The sequence below is a fragment of the Cervus elaphus genome, chromosome 23, assembly GCF_910594005.1.
Source record: "Cervus elaphus chromosome 23, mCerEla1.1, whole genome shotgun sequence".
NCBI classification, from domain to species: Eukaryota; Metazoa; Chordata; class Mammalia; order Artiodactyla; family Cervidae; genus Cervus; species Cervus elaphus.
In genome coordinates, this window is record NC_057837.1 from 21,057,839 (window position 1) to 21,077,421 (window position 19,583).

Below are 19,583 nucleotides of genomic sequence, written 5' to 3' on the forward strand. Positions count from 1 at the left end.
CCCTTTCTGGTCAGTTTCAGAGTCCTCTTACATTTGTTATCTGATCTATATCTGTCCTATTAGAAGAATTGGCCCTTTCAGGGGCCCCGTCTCTCAGACAATGCAAGAGGAAATTCTTTATGTTCCCTGTGTTGTTCCCAGACTTCCAAACTTCAGAATAAGACATTTAGGGAATTACCTGGAAGTCCAGTGTAGGGCTTTGTGCTCTCACTGTCAAGGGCCCGGGTTCAATCCCTGGTAAGGGAACTGAGATCTTTCAAGTCGTGTGGCCAAAAAAGAAAAGAGTCTCACTTCAATTCAGCCTTGTTTCTTAAATGCAAAACAACCTTGGGCCCTCTAGGGGTGATGCACAATGAATCATTGAGGGCCAGGTATTTTGAGGTATTCTAGAAAAGACATCTGATACACCAATTGGCAACTACCCTTATCACCATATATAATAATATGATCAGAAATAATTGAATAATGAATTAATAAAATATTGTATATAAACAGTTCCTAGTAATAAAGGAAAATGTATTTTAGATTTAAGTAAGTAAGTAAGTAAAGTCACTCAGTCATGTCTGACTCTTTGCGACCCCATGGATGGTAGCCAACCAGGCTCCTCTGTCCGTGGGGTTTTCCAAGCAAAAGTACTCGAGTGGGTTGCCATTTCCTTATCGAGGGTATCTTCCCGACCCAAGGATTGAACCCGGCATTGCAGGCAGACACTTTGAGCGACCAGGGAAGCCCATTTTAGATTTATATTCACACACAAATCAGGACACTAGATTACCACTTAGTTCAATGAAGTTATAACTTACAAATTGATAACCTGCATTAATGACTTGCCCCAAGTCTGATTATTTCCGTGTGATGTTACCACAGAGACAAGGACCTGGCCCATTTCTTGATTGTCACTAGTGCTATAGAAATTCTTCCAGTGATATGTTGAGTAAAAGGAGAAATGATAAAAATGTTAAGTTTCAGGAAGGAAAATATATATTCAAAAAAATTTAATATGTACTTATATTTATAGAACCGTGCGTTCAAAATTAAATAGGTTCTAGTTTGTATGGCACATGCTTAAGGCAATTTATACATCAGATTTTCTGTCTAGTCCTTTTCTTTATTATTAATGCTTAATTTTAAAATGCATTTTTATGATATTATGTTATTACAAAAGTTGTTGAGAGCATTATCAGTATTTGGTCTATAATTTTATTCTTTTTTTAAACACATTTTAACCATCCCAGACTAACAAGTTTACTCTGATTCCTGTTACATGCTGAACCTCATAGTCCTTATATCTACAACTAGTGGTATACTGCTTATCAAAGGCAGCTTTTGAGAATAACCTCAGAGAATGTTTAACAGAGGAAACAATGATATATGCAGATATCCCCAGGCATAAAAGGTAGGAAGCCTGTTTAGATGAGCAGACTTTAGAGGGCTAATCTCTGCCCTCTAAACAGACTTATCAAACTCTAGATAATACCCTCCATTAGAGCATTTCATACTATTTTAGCAAAAATGTAAAGTACTAAGGCAGTAATTCTCAACATGTACACATACTGGTGTGTCAGTCATTTGTAAAATGGAACACAGGTAATACACAAGAACAGTAGTTAAAATGAACCCAAGTATTTTTCAGTGTGATTTCTTCCCTTTTTGAGTATAGCTTCAAGATCCTCCCTGTATCAGTGTCCTATATTTCTTCTAACAGGTCTTACTGAATAGAAGGCAAGAAAGGTAAGGTTGTACCTGGTGTGCCAGGCATTTTGCTGAGCACATTGTGTGACACTGAGGATGCTGTGATGGGGAGTGTGCCCATAGGAGAGTGTGTCCAACAGAATGTTTCATCCATCACGTTGTGTAGTGAGAATCATGGGCTTATGTTAACAGCTTAGCAAAGGTGGGTGCACAAACCTTGATGGCAGAGATACTTCAATAGTGCAGACAGAGGAAGCAGTGCTGACACGTGCTTTATCTTTTATTGTATATAATAGGAAAATAAATCTCAGGATGGGAAAAACCTTGCTATTAGTTTCTATTAAAGTATAAATTAGCAGGCTGAGAAGGCACTCCATGAAATGCAAAGGTTGACACTCAGGAGAAGGAGCTAATCGAATATGACCTTCAAATTAGACTTTCCCTTTAGAATATAATAAAAGCAGGAAAAGAAAAGTGACCTCAAGTTGAAGAGTTATGCTGCTAAAAATTAAAATCAAGTCACAGTTTTAGGATAGAGACATGGGAATTTGCAAAAGAAGATATTTCTTACACCTGCCTAAAAGCAAGTTAGGTGCAAAGTCACCTTGAGAAAGAACCAAAAGTCAGTTCTGCTTTAAAGTCTGGGTCCCAAGCTGAATATTACTTCTTAAAAAGAGAAAAACACTTAATATATTCATAGTTAAAGCAACTTTTTTTTCCCGTTTTTATTTTGTGAAATTTGTCAGTCTATTTTCCTGACAGATTTTGGCTTCAATGCTCTGTTTAGGACACCTTTTCCTGTCGTAAAATAGCAAAATATTCTCACTTGGTTGTTATCACATAATTTTGATTTTCAGATCTAACTGATTAATACAGTCATAATTGATTTTGTGTACGTGTGGTGAGAAGTGAGAAACTCATGATTTTCTTTCCAGATAGTAAGCTGGTTATTCCAACACCATTGATTCAATACTATGCCTCCCTTTGTTGATTAGACATGCTTTCGTTATCATTGTTAAATTTATGTATACCTTTGTAAATTTTCTATAGATGTGTAAGAGAATGATTGCTTCTTAGTTGAAACAAAGATATATAGATACACAGAGATGATGGAAACACAGAGATAAATCATGATCCTCTACAACCTTACTCACTATTATTGACTTAATTTGACAATTTAGGAAAGACATTTTTCCTCTAGTATAAAGTCTCAATTTGGTTTTCCGTTTTTATTGGTCTCAGCTTCTATATTTCAAAGCCATGTGGTGGAATGCATGAAGATTCAAGACAGTTATATGTGCTGAAGGAATTTAAATGTTTATCAATTTTAAGTATCCCCTCTTTATACATTCCTGAAATCTTATTTTGTTTGTTTATAATACTTATATCCTTGCCACTTTAAAAATAAATTCTTTAACATCTTACACATCCCAACAATGGAAACAGTGAGCGACTATTTTGGGAGGGCTCCAAAATCACTGCAGATGGTGGCGGCAGCCATGAAATTAAAAGACGCTTGCTCCTTGGAAGAAAAGCTATGACAAACCTAGACAGCATATTAAAAAGCAGAGACATTACTTTGCCAACAAAGGTCCATCTAATCAAAGCTATGGTTTTTCCAATAGTCATGTATGGATGTGAGAGTTGGACTGTAAAGAAAGCTGAGTGCTGAAGAATTGATGCTTTTAAACTGTGGTATTGGAAAAGACTCTTGAGAGTCCCTTGGACTGCAAGGAGATCCAACCAGTCCATCCTAAAGGAAATCAGTCCTGAATATTCATTGGAAGGACTGATGATGAAGCTGAAACTCCAATAGTTTGGTCACTGATGCAAAGAACTGGCTCATTTGAAAAGACCCTGCTGCTGGGAAAGATAGAAGGCAGGAGGAGAAGGGGATGACAGAGGATGAGATGGTTGGATGGCATCACTGACCCAATAGACATGAGTTTGAGCAAGCTCTGGGAGTTTGTGATGGACAGGGAAGCCTGGGGTGCTGCAGTCCATGGGGTCACAAAGAGTTGGACACAACTGAGCGACTGAACTGAACTGAACATCCATTATAAACAGCTTATGGCTGGAACTTTTTTTTTCTTTAAGATTTTATAAATCAGTGCAGTTCTTTCGCATCTATACAAACCATTTTTTGTGTACATTTTCTATTTGTCTTTTTGTTTGTTTGTTTCATTATTTACCCTGTTAGCCCTGTCTTCATTTAGATTGATTGTACTTCCTTTACTTCTTCTTATTCCCTGTGTTTCTACATTCTAAGTGCTATATTCTTCTGTAAAGTGGACACTTAATTTTTGGTAAATCTCTTTAAAATATTCATCCAATTTTGTTGAAAATTAATTGCATACTTTAAACTACTTATCCCTCAAATAAAAAAAGACCTTTGGCAAAACTTTATTGACCTAAACTAACCCTCTCAAACAGCTCTATGACTTACTAAAGTTATATGCATATTGTAAATGTCATCTACTTTCCTGGCAATTTTATTCTTTAAAATTCCTTAGACATCATCAGTATATAATTATCAATGATAATTATCAAAGAGCATGATCTTTGCTCACTACTCTTTATTAATCCCTGTTGTTGTTCAGTTGCTCAGTCATGTCTGACTCTTTGCACACCATGGACTGCAGCACACCAGGTTTCCCTGTCCACTATCTCTCAGCGTTTGCTCGAAGTCATGTCCATTGAGTTGATAATCCACCCAACCGTCTTATCCTCTGTGGCCCACTTCTCCTCCTACCCTCAATCTTAATCCCTGTGCCGTCCACTATATTGAATTCTTTTTGTTTAATGTGTTCATTAGTTTGCTCTGCTCATGGCCGCCATAACAAAACACTTTCTCCAACAGTATATACCCAACCTGTGTGTCTTGGGTATGCAGGTCTGCACCAGTAACTCCTAACATAATGACTGACTGGGCTTTTCATGGAATTCTTTGATTAATTATAAGCTGGTGACACATGCATAGATTCTTCTCTATGCTGTCCATCTCTTACAGTTATTCCAGAATTCTTCTGGGAGCAGTCAATTTTGGGTTTTTTTCACCTGTGGATGTTTGCAAATTCCTCAGTTTTGTTTATGTAATTTCAACCAACAGTTTCCATTTAATTTAAAACTTCCAGAAAGAACTTACTATTTTTGTACATTGGTAGATGTGCTCCTAATTTTCCAGTATTTCTGTGGATGGAAACATTTTTGAGGTGTATAGATAAACGTATGTTTTCAGTTAGCCATCAGAACCAGAAACCATTTTTCCAAGTATTTAGAATTCTTCAAAATACACTAAAAAAGTAAATCAAATAATAATTCCATTTTTTTCTCCTGTTTGTAGTTTTACAGTCTAAAACTTCCTTCATTTGGAGGGAAGATGCTTTGAAGGCATTTTGAAGGTAGTCTGTATAGTGATATTACTAATTGGGGTTAAAAAAACAACTTGGAGGTATCAGGCAAACATTGAATGCTACATAGGTCTTTCTGCTATTAAGAGGCACTTTAATTCTGATTACTCCTAAATAGTCTGTCTCTTTCAAGGCGTGTGAAGTTAATGTTGTAGTTCAGTTCAATTCAGTCGCTCAGTTGTGTCTGACTGTTTGCGATGCTATGGACTGCAGCACACCAGGCCTCCCTGTCCATCATCAACTCCCAGAGCTTACTCAGACTCATGTCAGTTGAGTCGGGGATGCCATCCAACCATCTCATCCTCTGTTGTCCCCTTCTCTTCCCACCTTCAGTCATTCCCAGCATCAGGGTCTTTTCCAGTGAGTCAGTTCTTCGCATCAGATGGCCAAAGTATTGGAGTTTCAGCTTCAGCATCAGTCCTTCCAATGAATATTCAGAACTGATTTCCTTTAGGATGGATTGGTTGGATCTCCTTGCAATCCAAGGGATTCTCAAGAGTCTTCACCAACACCACAGTTCAAAAGCATCAATTCTTCGGCACTCGGCTTTCTTTGTAGTCCAACATTCACATCCATATAAGACTACGGAAAAGCCACAGCTTTGACTAGACAGACCTTTGTTGGCAAAGTAATGGCTCTGTTTTTTAGTATGCTGTCTAGGTTGGTCATAGCTTTTCTTCCAAGGAGCAAGTGTCTTTTAATTTCATGGCTGCAGTCACCATCTGCAGTGATTTTGGAGCCCCCCAAAATAAAATCTGTCACTGTTTCCGCTATTTCCCCATCTATTTGCCATGAAGTGATGGGACCAGATGCCATGATCTTAGTTTTCTGAATGTTGAGTTTTAGGTCAACTTTTTCATTCTCCTCTTTCACTTACATCAAGAGGCTCTTTAGTTCTTCCTTGTTTTCTGCCATAAGGGTGGTGTCATCTGCATATCTGAGGTTACTGATATTTCTCCCAGTAATCTTGATTCCAGCTTGTGCTTCATCCAGTCCAGCATTTCTCATGATGTACTCTGCATATAAGCTAAATAAGCAGGGTGACAATATACAGCCTTGATGTATTCCTTTCCTGGTTTGGAACCAGTCTGTTGTTCCATGGTTTTTTGTTTTGTTTTTTTTTTTAAGTGGTGAAAAATTCTGGTTGCACGCCTCCTCCAGCTTTTTAGAGACTTGAAATAGTTACATTCTGGGGCCATATCTAAGTTGGTACACAGAAATCAATATGACAAAACTAAACAAAGGTCTGATTCACCAAGGAAAATATAACATCCATAGGCAACAATGCTTAAATATATATATAAAGTATTGTTATTGTCTTATCACATTGCCAGACTCCATTCTTTCATTGACAACCTGGATATCTGTGTTCCTCTAATACCTAAGCCACAAAGAGTTGATTTTTTTTCTATTTGTTTTCTTCCCTATTGTTAGGTGTATACTGTTGACGAATCTGGATTAAACATCCTGATGTGGTCAGTGATTGGCAATAAACGAACTGGTTGGATGTACGGACATGTTCCTCTCTCGAGCAATAGTCCATTTAAAGTGGCATTTGAAGCTGATTTGAGTGGAGAAGAGAACATCTTTATCGCCCTTGATGACATCTCTTTTACCCCGGAATGTGTATTTGGAGGTAAGCAATTCCTTCTGAATATGGGCTGTACAAAGATTGTTTTAGATATCTAAATATAAAAGAATTGGGAATTTCTGAGGAATTGCATTTCTTTTCATGTCCAGTCTTACTTATACATTGTAGAAAGAGCAGTATACACAGCTGGAGGTAAAGTTTTTCTCTCATGAAACTTTATCATGAAATTTCCATGCCCTCTAGGCAACAAAGTAGCTTTGACTGAAGTTCTTTAAGAAACTCAGTGAAAATTTAGTTTTCTCAATATAGCTTTGTCGTCTATATATATTTTTTTAACTTCCAAAGGGTCACAGCAACTGCACAAAGACTCTTCTGTTCACCTGTCTTTTCCATCCAGATTAACTTTTCCCCTTCTGTTTCTACATTACAATCTAGAACTCTTATTCTATTACATAAAGGAAAAAAAGTCTTGTCATTAACTCCTTTTCTAAGAAATCATTCCTTTAACAAAAATCTGAGTTTCTGAAGTTTAAGAGGCTTCCACTTAAGTGGCTATTTGTTCTCAGATAAATCCTTCACTTTATCAACATTAGAGAGTAGGGTCATTGCCTTTCAAACTGTCCATTAATTTTGTATGTTGCAACTTTGCTGCATTTATTTATTATCTCCAACAGGGAAATTTTTTGGTGAAGTCTACAGGGTTTTCTATGTGTACTACCACATTACCTGCAAATAATCATTTTACTTCTTCCATTCCAATGTGGATGCCATTTACTCCCCCGCTCCCGATTGCTGTGGCTAAGACTTCAATATTATATTGAATAAAAGTAGACAGAGTGGGCATCCTTGTCTTGTTCCTGATCTTTTTGGAGGTTAAGTGTTTATCTTTTCATCATTAGGTATAACATCAGCTGTGGGTTTGTCCTCTATGGACTTTATTATGTTGATGTACATTTCTTCTATATCTTCTTTGGTAAAGTTCTTATCAAAAAATGGATGTTGATTTTACCAAATGCTTTTTATGCATTTATGGAGATGATCATATGATTTTTATCCTTTATTCTGTTAATATGTTGTATCACAATGACTGACTTTCAGATTTTCAGTCATCCTTCCACCCCTAGAAGATATCCCAGTTGATCATGACATAAAATCTTTTTAATGTGTTGTTTAATTTGGTTTGCTAATATTTCATGGAAGATTTTTCATTCATCTTCATCAGGAATATTGACTTGTAATTTTCTTTCCTTGTGGTGTTCTTATTTTGTTTATGTATATAATTCTGACCTCACAGAATGAGTTTGAAAGTGTTCTCTCCTCTTCTGTTTTTGGAAGAGTTTGTCAAGTACTGGTATTAGTTCTTATTTGAATGTTTCGTAGAACTCACCTGTGAAGCCTTCTTATGCTAGACTTTGGTGTGTTGGAAGATTTTTGATTACTGATTCAATCTCTTTACTAGCAACCATCAGCTCAGATTTTCTATTTCTTCCTGAACCAGTCTTGGAAGGTTGTGTTTCTGAAAATCAATCCGTTTCTTCTAGATTGTCCAATTTATTTGAGTATAATTGTATGTAGTAGTCTCTTATTATCTTTTGCATTTCTGTGTTATCAGTTATAACATCCCCTCTTTCATATATGATTTTATCTGAGTCCTCTCTTTTCCTTGGTGAGTCTAGCTAAAGATTTGTCATTATGTTTATCATTTCAAAGAACCAGCTCTTGATTTCACTGATCTTTCCTTTTGTGCTTTTAGTCTCTATTTCATTTATTTCTGCTCTAATCTTTGGTATTTCCTTCCTTCCACTAACTTTGGGCATTTTTAGTTCTTCTTTTTGAACAATCTTTCCAGCTACATTTTTTGTTGTTGTGGTTGTCATTAAATTCAAAGAAAATAGATCTTTGGGGAGTGAATGCAATTCCAAAAAAAAGAAATATTATCCCAGGGCATCCCTTTTAACTTGACTTGGTAAATATAAAATGACAGCAACTAGCAAGATGCCAAACAAAATAATGAAATTCATAAGGAATTCATGGGGAATAGGCAGCCACACGTTCTCCTTGTTTATATTATCACTGCTAAATGACAGTAGCTCTCACCTCATTCTTGAATAGAGATTTTTCTTCTTTTTTTCCCTTCTCTGGATGTGAACAGAAAGTATTACTCTGGAGCATTTCCAGGACTGGTATATTCTCTTGAATGCAAATTATTTAAAAATGGAAATATTTGTCTGTTTTCATCATCTTCATCATTTATATGATCTCCAGTGATGTATTCTACATGCCTAGAAGAGTCCTGTTATATAGGAGATACTCAATACACATACCCTATGAATAAACAATGAATATGTCAAATGAAAAGATGAATAAGTAAAAGTTATCAGCTGAATTTACATGATACCCCTCTTCACTACCACCAGTGACCTCTGCCTCCAGTCTTATTCTCTAACCCTGTTTTGGAAAAAGGAAAGAGACAGAGGCAGACAGAGCTATGTGATTTGTCCAATGTACTCTGTGTGACTATGTTGAGAGGTAGAAAGAACAATTTTACTAAAAATTTGGAGACATGAGTCTAAATCATGACCGTATCAGCAAACTCTTATATAATTTTAAAAGAAATTTAAACTCCTTACATCATGTTATATCATCAGGGAGATGGAATAAACAATGTCTTCTCTCTCTTTTAAGTCTACTCTCTTATGATCATATGGGACAGGATTTGTAAAAGAGGATCCGGAAAGCAGAAGGAAGGGATAGAGAATGATCTAGAAAAGAAGAGAGTCCAGAGAGAATAATGAGGAAGTTTAGAGGGTCTAGGAGTTAGAACAGAAACGTTACTGCAGGAAGACATAGAAGACTTCTCATTACTTGCTGTGTTTGTAAACTTGAGTAAGTCTGCCCTTCATCTAACCAAAAGTGAAGGGAAAGTTGCTCTGTTGCATCCAATTCTTTGTGACCTCATGGACCATACAGTCCATTGAATTTTCCTGGGCAGAATACTGGAATGGGTAGCCGTTCCCTTCTCCAGGGGATCTTCCTGACCCAGGAATCAAACTGAGGTCTTCTGCATTGCAGGCAGATTCTTTACAAGCTGAGCTACCAGGGAAGCCCATGTAACTAAAGTGTGCTGTGCATCTACTGTGTGCTGCCCTGAACTTCGATTGAAAGATATATGTGCCTATAATATTATTGCCAGCTCTCCAGAAGCTTAATATCTAAGGACATATTGGGGTAGCAATGCATCCTTGGAAGCTTAAAATAGTAGTAAATGTAATTGAAACTCTCTTAGCTCTAAACTATGGTTCTAAGACAATTTCATTTGACTTGAAGGCAGTATTAGGCATAGAGGAGTAGTTTACTGAACCATCAATGAATATTCCTGAGAAATATTCAGTGGTGTGCTGGTAAACTAGTTCTCAAGAGGAAAAAAAAGCCCTGTGTGTAGCATTTTCCTATTTCCTTGGTGTCGATTCTGCAGCATGGTTAATTTTAATTTACCAGTATGACATCACTGCAGGTTGGTGGGTTTAAGAAGAAAAGCATGCCCTCTTTTTCTTTACATAGGCTGCTCTACACACACGTCAGAGGAAGGATCCTCACAGTTAATGGTGTTCGCTTCCTACCAACGCCACACAGGAGTGAAGACCACAACTGTGGTCCAGGGCAAAGAATCAGTTCAGTTGACTTGCTCTTGTATCTGACTCTTTACGAACCCATAGACTGCAGCACACCAGGCTGCCCTGTCCATCACCAACGCCTGGAGCTTACTCAAACTCATGGCCATTGAGTTGGTGATACCATCCAACTATCTTGTCCTCTGTCATCCCTTTCTCCTCCTGCCTTCATAATTTCCCAGCATCAGCATCTTTTCTAATGAGTCAGGTCTTTGCATCATGTGGCCAAATTATCGGAACTTCAGCTTCACATTAGTCCTTCCAATGAATATTTAGGGCTAATTTCCTTTAGGACTGACTTGGTTTGATCTCCTTGCTGTCCAAGGGACTCTCAAGAGTCTTCTCCAACACCACAGTTTGAAAGCATCAATTCTTCAGTGCTCAGATTTCTTTATGGTCCAACTCTTACATCCATCCTTGACTACTGGGAAAACAATGACTTTGACTAGACAGACCTTTGTTGGCAAAGTAATGGCCCTGCTTTTTAATATGCTGTCTAGGTTAGTCAAGTTTTTATTCAAAGGAACAAGCATCTTTTAATTTCATGGCTGCAGTCACCATCTGCAGTGATTTTGGAACCCAAGAAAATAAAGCCTCCCACTGTTTCCATGGTTTTCCCATCTATTTGTCATGAAGTGATGGGACCAAATGCCATGATCTTAGTTTTTTGGATGTTGAGTTTTAGGCCAGTTTTTTCACTCTCCTCTTTCACTTTCATCAAGAGGCTCTTTAGTTCCTCTTTGCTTTCTGCCATAAGTGTGGTGCCATCTGCATATCTGAGGTTATTGATATTCTGCCTGCAGTCTTGATTCTAGTTTGTGCTTCATCCAGCCTGGCATTTCGCATGATGTGCTCTGCATGGAAGTTAAATAAGCAGGGTAACAATATACAGCCTTGATGTACTGCTTTCCAATTTGGAACAAGTCCATTGTTCCATGTCCAGTTCTAACTGTTGCTTCTTGACCTACATACAGATTTCTCAGGATGCGGTAAGGTGGTCTGATATTCCCATCTCTTTAAGAATTATCCACAGTTTGTTGTGATCCACACAATCAAAGGCTTTAGCATAGTTAAGAAAGCAGAAGTAGATGTTTTTCTGGAACTCTCTTGCTTTTTTGATGATACAACAGATGTTGGCAGTTTGATCTCTGATTCCTCTGCCTTTTCTAAATCTAGCTTGAACATCTGGAAGTTCACAGTTCACGTACTATTGAATCCTAGCTTGCATAATTTTGAGCATTACTTTGCTTGCGTGTAAGATGAATGCAGTTGTGTGGTAGTTTGAACATTCTTTGGCATTGCCTTTCTTGGGGATTAGAATGAAACTGACCTTTTCTCTTCCTGTGGCCACTGCTGAGTTTTCCAAATTTGCTGGCGTATTGAGTGCAGCACTTTAATAGCATCATCTTTTAGGATTTGAAATAGCTCAGTTGGAATTCCATCACCTCCAAGCTTTGTTCATGGTGTTGCTTCCTAAGTCCCACTTGACCTTGCACTCCACCGAAAAGGCAATATGGTTGTCTGAGGAAGCATTACAAATAGCTGAGAAAAGAAGAGAAGCAAAAGACAAAGGAGAAAAGGAAAGATATACCCATTTGAATGCAGAGTTCCAAAGAACAGCATGGAGAGCTAAGAAAGCCTTCCTCAGTGATCAATGCAAAGAAATAGAGGAAAGCAGTAGAATGGGAAAGACTAGAGATCTCTTAAAGAAAATTAGAGATACCAAGGGAACATTTCTTGCAAAGATGGGCACAATAAAGGACAGAAAAGGTATGGACCCAACAGAAGCAGAAGAAGATATTAAGAAGAGGTGGCAAGAATAGACAGAAGAACTATACAAAAAAGATTTCCATGAGCCAGATAACCACAATGGTGTGATCACTCACCTAGAGCCAGATATCCTGGAGTGCAAAATCAGGGCAAAGAATGGGCATGTTTATTTTGCATAATGTATCCGGAATATTGCTAGTGAAAACTTACCCTATCATAAGGATATTTATAGCATTTGTATCAGTTGATATTTTCAAAGCCCCAAAACCTCTTGGTTATGAATAACCATAAAGGGTGTTATCAATTTTTTAGTGCCTTTATTTTTTTCTCAAATATTCACTTTGAAACCATCATTTTTTTTTCCTCCATTTGCTTATTTCAAGCATACCTCAGGCAGCATATTCTATAGACTTTGCTTTCTTCCCCCCCCCCCACCCCCACCAACCCCCAACCCCAGTTCCCTTTTATTGCTCAAATTCTGGTTCAAGGGCTTCTTATGACTCATCAGAATCTCTCTTATGGCTGCACACCCGATTTGTCTAATTTACTCACTCATAATTATCAACTTAATCTTCTAGTCCCTACTATAGTGTAAGTTCCAGAAAAGTATTTCTTGCATTTTTCTTACTCACCATAGTAACAGAAAGATTTTTTTAATTGCAAGCAACAGTGTATAACTTAGCCTAACTTAAAGGCAGAAAATAAGTTTATTGAAAGAATATTAGATTACTTCAAAAATTAAATGTAAAACTAAGAGTCTAAGACAGAAAAATGAGCAGAAAGTGAGTAAAACTGACTACACCAGTGGGTAAAACTGCCTAATTCCACTGCCTATGAATACTTCCTTCAGAGCTGACTTGTTACTCTCTCATTTCTAATTTCCACATCATCCATCACCTGGACGATCACCATTCCTCTACTTCTTTAAAAAATTCATAATCAAGCCTGAATATTCTGTAACTGTGTGATTCAATTTAAATGGTTGACCAGAAACAATAAATTATCTATCTATATGCCGGTGGTGAAAGAGGAAGTAAAACTGAGACTAATCAAAATATAGTAATTCAGACCAGCTACAAAGAAGAAGAAAAATACTTAGAGACTCTCAATTGCCTGCTAAATACACTGCTTATTCTTTATTGCAGCTCATGGCTTAGCTGTGTGATTCTGGTTCTAAAATGATCCCTTAAAACAGGACCTCTTGCCTTTCTCTAGTCTTGTCCTATATTCTCCTATATTCTCTCCTCTCATCTCATTGACTTTAATCTTGCCACTTATCAGGCTGGGAATGCCCTGTCCTTTATCTCCTCTTGTTAAAATCCTTTTTCACTTTCTAGGGCAGAACAAAAGTCATCTTATTATCCTTGAATTTATCCTTGATATTCCCAGCAGGAAGCTAAACTCTGTTCTAGATTGTCTTAGCCTTAAGTTTGCAGCTGTCCTGTAATATATCTTACATAGTATTTTGTGATATGTGTAGCTTGTTTTCTGTCACTTTTAGTTCCTCTACATTGAAAAATTTCCATTATCTTATTTTTTAAAGAAAATTTTGTTGAGTGTAAGTGATCTTTAATTTTAGGTTGGTGGATAAAAATATAAATTTGAAAAAAGTATATGATATACAGTAGATATCCATTTTATATCAGACATGGTATCATGGCAACTGTAGATAAATAATTTAAAGCATAGTTTTAATACATGGGTCCTTTTTGTAATACTGATTCCATGAATCATTCATGGGTCTAATCTTTAAAGGAATAGTGATAAATGTACAAAAAGCTGAAGGAAAATTATTGTCTGTCCATTCTGATTCACTTACTGGTTTATAGAATATTATTAGGTTTTAAATCTGTTACTGTGGGTTGTGAAGTCCTCGCAGTCTGTCAAATGATAGAATAATTCCTCTTTATTCCTGGAAAGGACTTTAGATTATAAGGGTAAAACACAGGAACCAGAAAAATGACATTAAAAGCTAATACCAAGCCGACTTATAGGAGTAGATCTGGATTCCCTCTTAACTACATTTGGAGGAGCTTGTCTGTTGCACTATGAGGTGGTTCTTATTTGATTTCCTGCTGATCGTCAGACTGGAAGGAATTTTGTTGAATTAGGGGGAAGAAATCCAAATGACAACCATGGAAAAATCAGTCCCAGTAGAAACTGTACTCCATTAGCCTGGATTTGACAAGTGCCTCATATTGAACATAACAATAAACCACACTTCACTGTCCCAACACTCTGTCTTAAAGGTGAATGCTCTTATGTGAAAAATGATGTTTACCACATAATTATATGTATTTTGTACCATAATATATAAATATATGTATATTTAAAATAAAATATGGAGATTGTTATTTCTCTACAGTCAGTTTGAAAATGATCATAACCTTTGCTGACTCTTTTCTTTTTACTTGGAAATACTCAGCAGGCCAAATGTTTTACCAAGCCAAGTGTATCTGGGGGATTCTGGGAGTTTTTCAATAGCCAAGGTCAATCTGGGCCTGTTTAGTTCTCTTGGACTATTAAAATCTGTTTCTATTATAGGTTTCCTAATTCCTGGAACACATATGTTGTTATCTGGAAAACGTTCAGATCTATGAAAACAAGGTTGTTTGTCTGTTGCCTAAGAAATAGAATAAGAAAGTGACACTCATTCACTAAAAAATCTATTTTAAGAAAAGCTTTTTTTCCTTTTCATTGAAAACAAGTGACTTCAACAGAATGGCCGTTTTTCTGATAGTATCTTACTGACATGTAAGAACATTTTACTCAGAAAAGACTGACCACTCTTTTAAATAGGAAAATAGAAAATAAAAAACAACTTTCTTGTCTTAACAAAGAGTAAATAAATGGGTTTACATATGAGTTATCATTTTCACTAATATGAACTTCCTCAAAATAAAAAATTTGAGGTTAGAGAAATAAGCAATTTTTTATTAAAAAAAAAAGTATGAAGGAATAGTAGACCCATAGTTGGTCTTCTTTTTTGGATGGATATAATTGATAAGAAGTCAGTTAAAGTTCTAAAATATCCAGACCTTGCATTTTGCCCTTTCTGCTGTTTCTGATTAAAATGCAATTAACATATGTTATATAGACGTGCCTCCTATAGAATTCCATATGAAGCAAAATAATCCAACACACTTTAAAATAATCATTTTTTAATCTTCCCAATAAATCAATTTTTGTTTATCATTAAGCAACAAATGAAGTACTATTTCTACTAGTTCTTTTTGACTTAAAGTGTATTTTTAACTTTTAAAATTTTATTTTACAATGTTGTATTAATTTCAGGTATATAGCTGTACATTTTAAATGATTTTATTAGGAAGGCAGAAATTAGTCTTCAAATTATATGGTTTTAAAATTAATAGCAATTCAGTTATATAGAACACTCTAAACTTTAGGGAAAGCTATTCATTCCTATTCCTCAAAAGTTAATAGTAAGTTAAATATAGCTGGATGTATTTGTCTTTGTATTTAGAGCCAAGGCCCTGTTAACTAAAAGTTATGGGCTGTCCCCACCACTTTCTCTTGGATCATAGAGGCAGTCACGGCAGTACAGCTGGGAGATCTCTAAAAGACCACCATATTTAACTCCCGAGTGGTCGTCTCTACTGCCCACCTCCATATCTTCATCTTTGTATCTGCCTCTCTTCTTTGACTTTCTCGAGACACATAGAAAGTCCCCAAAGTGTGTATGAAATTCAGCAATGTTCCCTCACAGACAGATTGCCTGAGACTCTTAGATTTCCTTCAATTGTGTGTATTTGTAGAGTGTGTTAAAGAAACAACTTTCCACTCTCCATCTTAACCTTTCTACACTGAGACAAAGATGTGATAATTGATTGATGCCAAGACACCCTCTCATAATTCCTATAAGTGAAATAAGATGACAACAGCATTCTCTTCTCTGCCCCATCTCAACTGACAAAGAGTGTTGTGCTTAGTAATTCAATAGTGTCTGACTCTTTGTGACCCCATGAACTGTAGCCCACCAGGCTCCTCTTTCCATGGGATTCTCCAGGCAAGAATATTGGAGTTGGTTGCTATTTCCCTCTCCATGGAATCTTACCAACTCAGGAACTGAACCCAGGTCTCCCACATTGCAGGTGGATTCTTTACCATCTGAGCCACTAGGGAAGCCCAAAGAGTACAATACAGTCATAATTGAAATAGTCAAAGAGTAAAATACAGTCATAATTGGCAGAGTACAATACAGTAATAACTGAAAGAGAGTCACTATTTCCTCTGCAATTTTAGGCTTAATGGGAGAGCACTGGTGAGGCTGAACCAGAAGTTAAATCACTGAATAACCACAGGACAGTGGACCTTTATCTTATAAGGACAGTGGACTTCATAGTGTCAGATATTGGAGAACCATTTTTGAGCAGGATTCTTCTTTTGGGAAATGTATAGTAGAAGCAGTGTAAAGCATGGATTAAAAGGGGAGTGTACTAAATAATATTGGCCCTAATATAGAAGTCAAATATAGAAGTCAAGAGTTTAACATTTGGGGAATTCTTTAATTATTGAATAAAATTTAGTTAATATGGAAATAGAGCTATCGGTGAACAATAGCATTAAATTAAGCCAAGTACTTAACCTGGCCCAACAGTACATACAGAAGAGGCCACACCAGTATAGATATGGCAGACCAAGAAGTATAGTATAGCACCATCTGGAGAAGATAAGAGAGGAATTTATCTCATCCACTGGGTTCTCTCTCTGGGTTCCAGGCTTCATGACAAGAATGAAATGACCAACAACTGTTCTCACATTCCATATTTTATGCATATTTCCACATTCACATATGTTTTAGATTATTGAAGGGTATAAGCAGGCAGAAAATTCTTCATTTATGCAATTTCAGACATTTGCAGTGGAATCACTATTTATAGTTAGGAAGGTATTGGCTATCATTGCGGCAAATACTGATGTTGGGTAAAAATGATAACTCTTTAGAGGACTTCTTAACATGTTCTGCTCCTTCAGCTCTTGATTTTCCCCAGTGTGGAAAATGCGTTTTTGATTTCCTCTCACGTCCAGCCTGTGTGCTGGGGGAGAGAGCGGCTCCATCACAACCTCATATTGTAGGTAACCCAACATCCACTGCTGTGTGTCTTTCCTCCAGCCTTTCTGTCACTAGCAAAGAGCTTCATGGTTTCAAATAATCTGCCTCTGTGTGTAGTGCATGTGCACATATATCCATACACACAGTTTTTACACAGAAGTAGGTATATGCATTTATCAGCGCTCATCTGTTCAGTTCAGTTCAGTCGCTCAGTTGTGTCCGACTCTTTGCAACCCCATGGACTGCAGCACACCAGGCTTCCCTGTCCATCACCAACTCCTGGAGCTTGCTCAAACTCAATGTGCATCGGTGATGTCATCCAACCATCCCATCCTCTGTCGTCCCCTTCTCCTGCCTTCAATCTTTCCCAGCATCAGGGTCTTTCCCCATGAATCAGTTCTTCACATCAGGTGGCCAACGTAATGGAGTTTCAGCTTCAGCATCAATCATTCCAATGAATATTCAGGACTGATCTCCTTTGGGATGGACTGGTTGGATCTCCTTGCAGTCCAAGGGACTCTCAAGAGTCTTCTCCAACACCACAGTTCAAAAGCATCAATCCTTCAGCACTCAGCCTTCTTTATAATCCAACTCTCACATTCATATATGACTACTGGAAAAACCATAGCTTTGACTAGATGGACCTTTGTTGGTAAAGTAATGTATCTGCTTTTTAATAGGCTATCTAAGTTTGTCATAGGTTTTCTTCCAAGGAGCAAGCATCTTTTAATTTAATGGCTGCAGTCACCATGTGTATGTCTGTGCATATCTGTATGTCTGTATCAATTTTGAACTTGTCTCTTCTATCTTTACTTTTTCAATTTCAATAATTGTTACTCTTTTTCATGATTCCTGTGTCATTTAGATATATGGTCTCTTCTCAAATGCAAAGCAAATTTAATTTCTAGTATTCTTCTATCTTTATTTTAGCCTTAGCTTTAACTAGCTCTGCCATTCACTTTGAAAATAATTATCACTTTCCATATGGCATCTCTTTTCAAATACTTAGCAGCTTTTATTGGGTTGGCCAAAAAGTTTGTTCAGATTTTTCATATGATGTTATGGAAAAAACTGAACAGACTTTTTGGTCAACCCAAAACTTTGGACTCACCTTTTGCAAACTGTTAAATTTCCTTTATTTTTGTCTACTGTGTTAGACTTTTGACATTTCTGCATAGCCTTTCTCACCAGCCACCCAAGCTCTCCTGATCCATCACCCACTCCAGCGCTCCCCACACTGCTCTGTTTATGCCAGGCTCTTCTATCTTCTTTAGTTCAGCCTGAAGTCACAGTCTGTCTTTCTAGAAATACTTAAACTATTAAATATTGAAATGAAATAAAAAGATAAAAGTGATTCTTTTATGACTCCACATTAAAGATAAGTATTTTTAATTGAAAGACAAATATACTTTATGAAGTGATTTGCAAAACTATAAAAATTAAATTTTAATTCAAAATAATCTGAAACCAAAAGTTATGCAGAATTGAAGTTTAAAATTTATCATCTGCTTCCCCTCCTGTAGCTTCCTGTAACATTTTTGAATGCTGTTAATGAAGTATTGGCCAAAGACAAACAATTACCAATTTATAACTGGCTGTCATATTTTACAATAAGCATTTTACCATTTATGTCATTGAGTATGGCAAGATTTGGCAAAAGCTTAAATCCTGCTCTTTAAAACTAAGGTTCCCTATGCATCTTTTTTCTTTCCTTTCAAAACAGGCAATCAATTTTGCTTTCACTAAACATATTAATCATAAAGATCAAAATCCATGAGATTTTCCTTGGGCACTTTTAGACTTTTATTGAATTTATATGAAATACATGAGAATGCTACATTGTATTTCACTGTAAATCATCAGTATGAAATGTTTATTGCTTTATATTGTTTATAATGTTTATTGCTCTAAAAAAAGATATTTCAGCTACTACCCAAACTAGTGAACAATGAAACTCAGCATCATTTTAGGAGAACAAAGAAATATCCATAATGTTAGCATAATGTTAGAAATTGTACCTGTCTGCATAGCACAATATGAAGTGGAATGTGGTAATGAGAGGAATGTCTTTGATTCCTAGAAATGCAAAAGTTAGTTAACAATGCCTTCAGTCAGCTCCAGCCTGCAAGAGTAGTAAAATTTGCTCAATCGTGTCCAGCTCTTTGCGACCCCATGGACTGTGAATCAGTTGCAAACCACAATGTGAGATACCCTTGGTTTTCAAAAGGGTATCCGACATACTTTAGACTTGTGATCTATTTGAGAAACATGCCCCTAAAGCTAATATGATATAATATGTGTGTGAGTGTATGTTGTACAATTGTACTAAGTCTTCACAATTCTCCTAATCAGATACAGCTTGAGAAATGTTGGCT

The 19,583-nt window shown here is 36.6% G+C and overlaps 1 protein-coding gene across 1 annotated transcript in view; it reads left to right on the top strand.

Moving 5' to 3' along the window:
* The window catches only part of MALRD1 (MAM and LDL receptor class A domain containing 1), a 515,151-nt gene that overhangs the window by 384,101 nt on the left and 111,467 nt on the right, over nucleotides 1-19,583 (top strand). Inside the window, exon 33 of the mRNA XM_043884605.1 lies at nucleotides 6,537-6,738. Coding sequence (XP_043740540.1) covers nucleotides 6,537-6,738 — 202 coding nt within the window. The remainder of the gene's footprint in view (nucleotides 1-6,536; nucleotides 6,739-19,583) is intronic.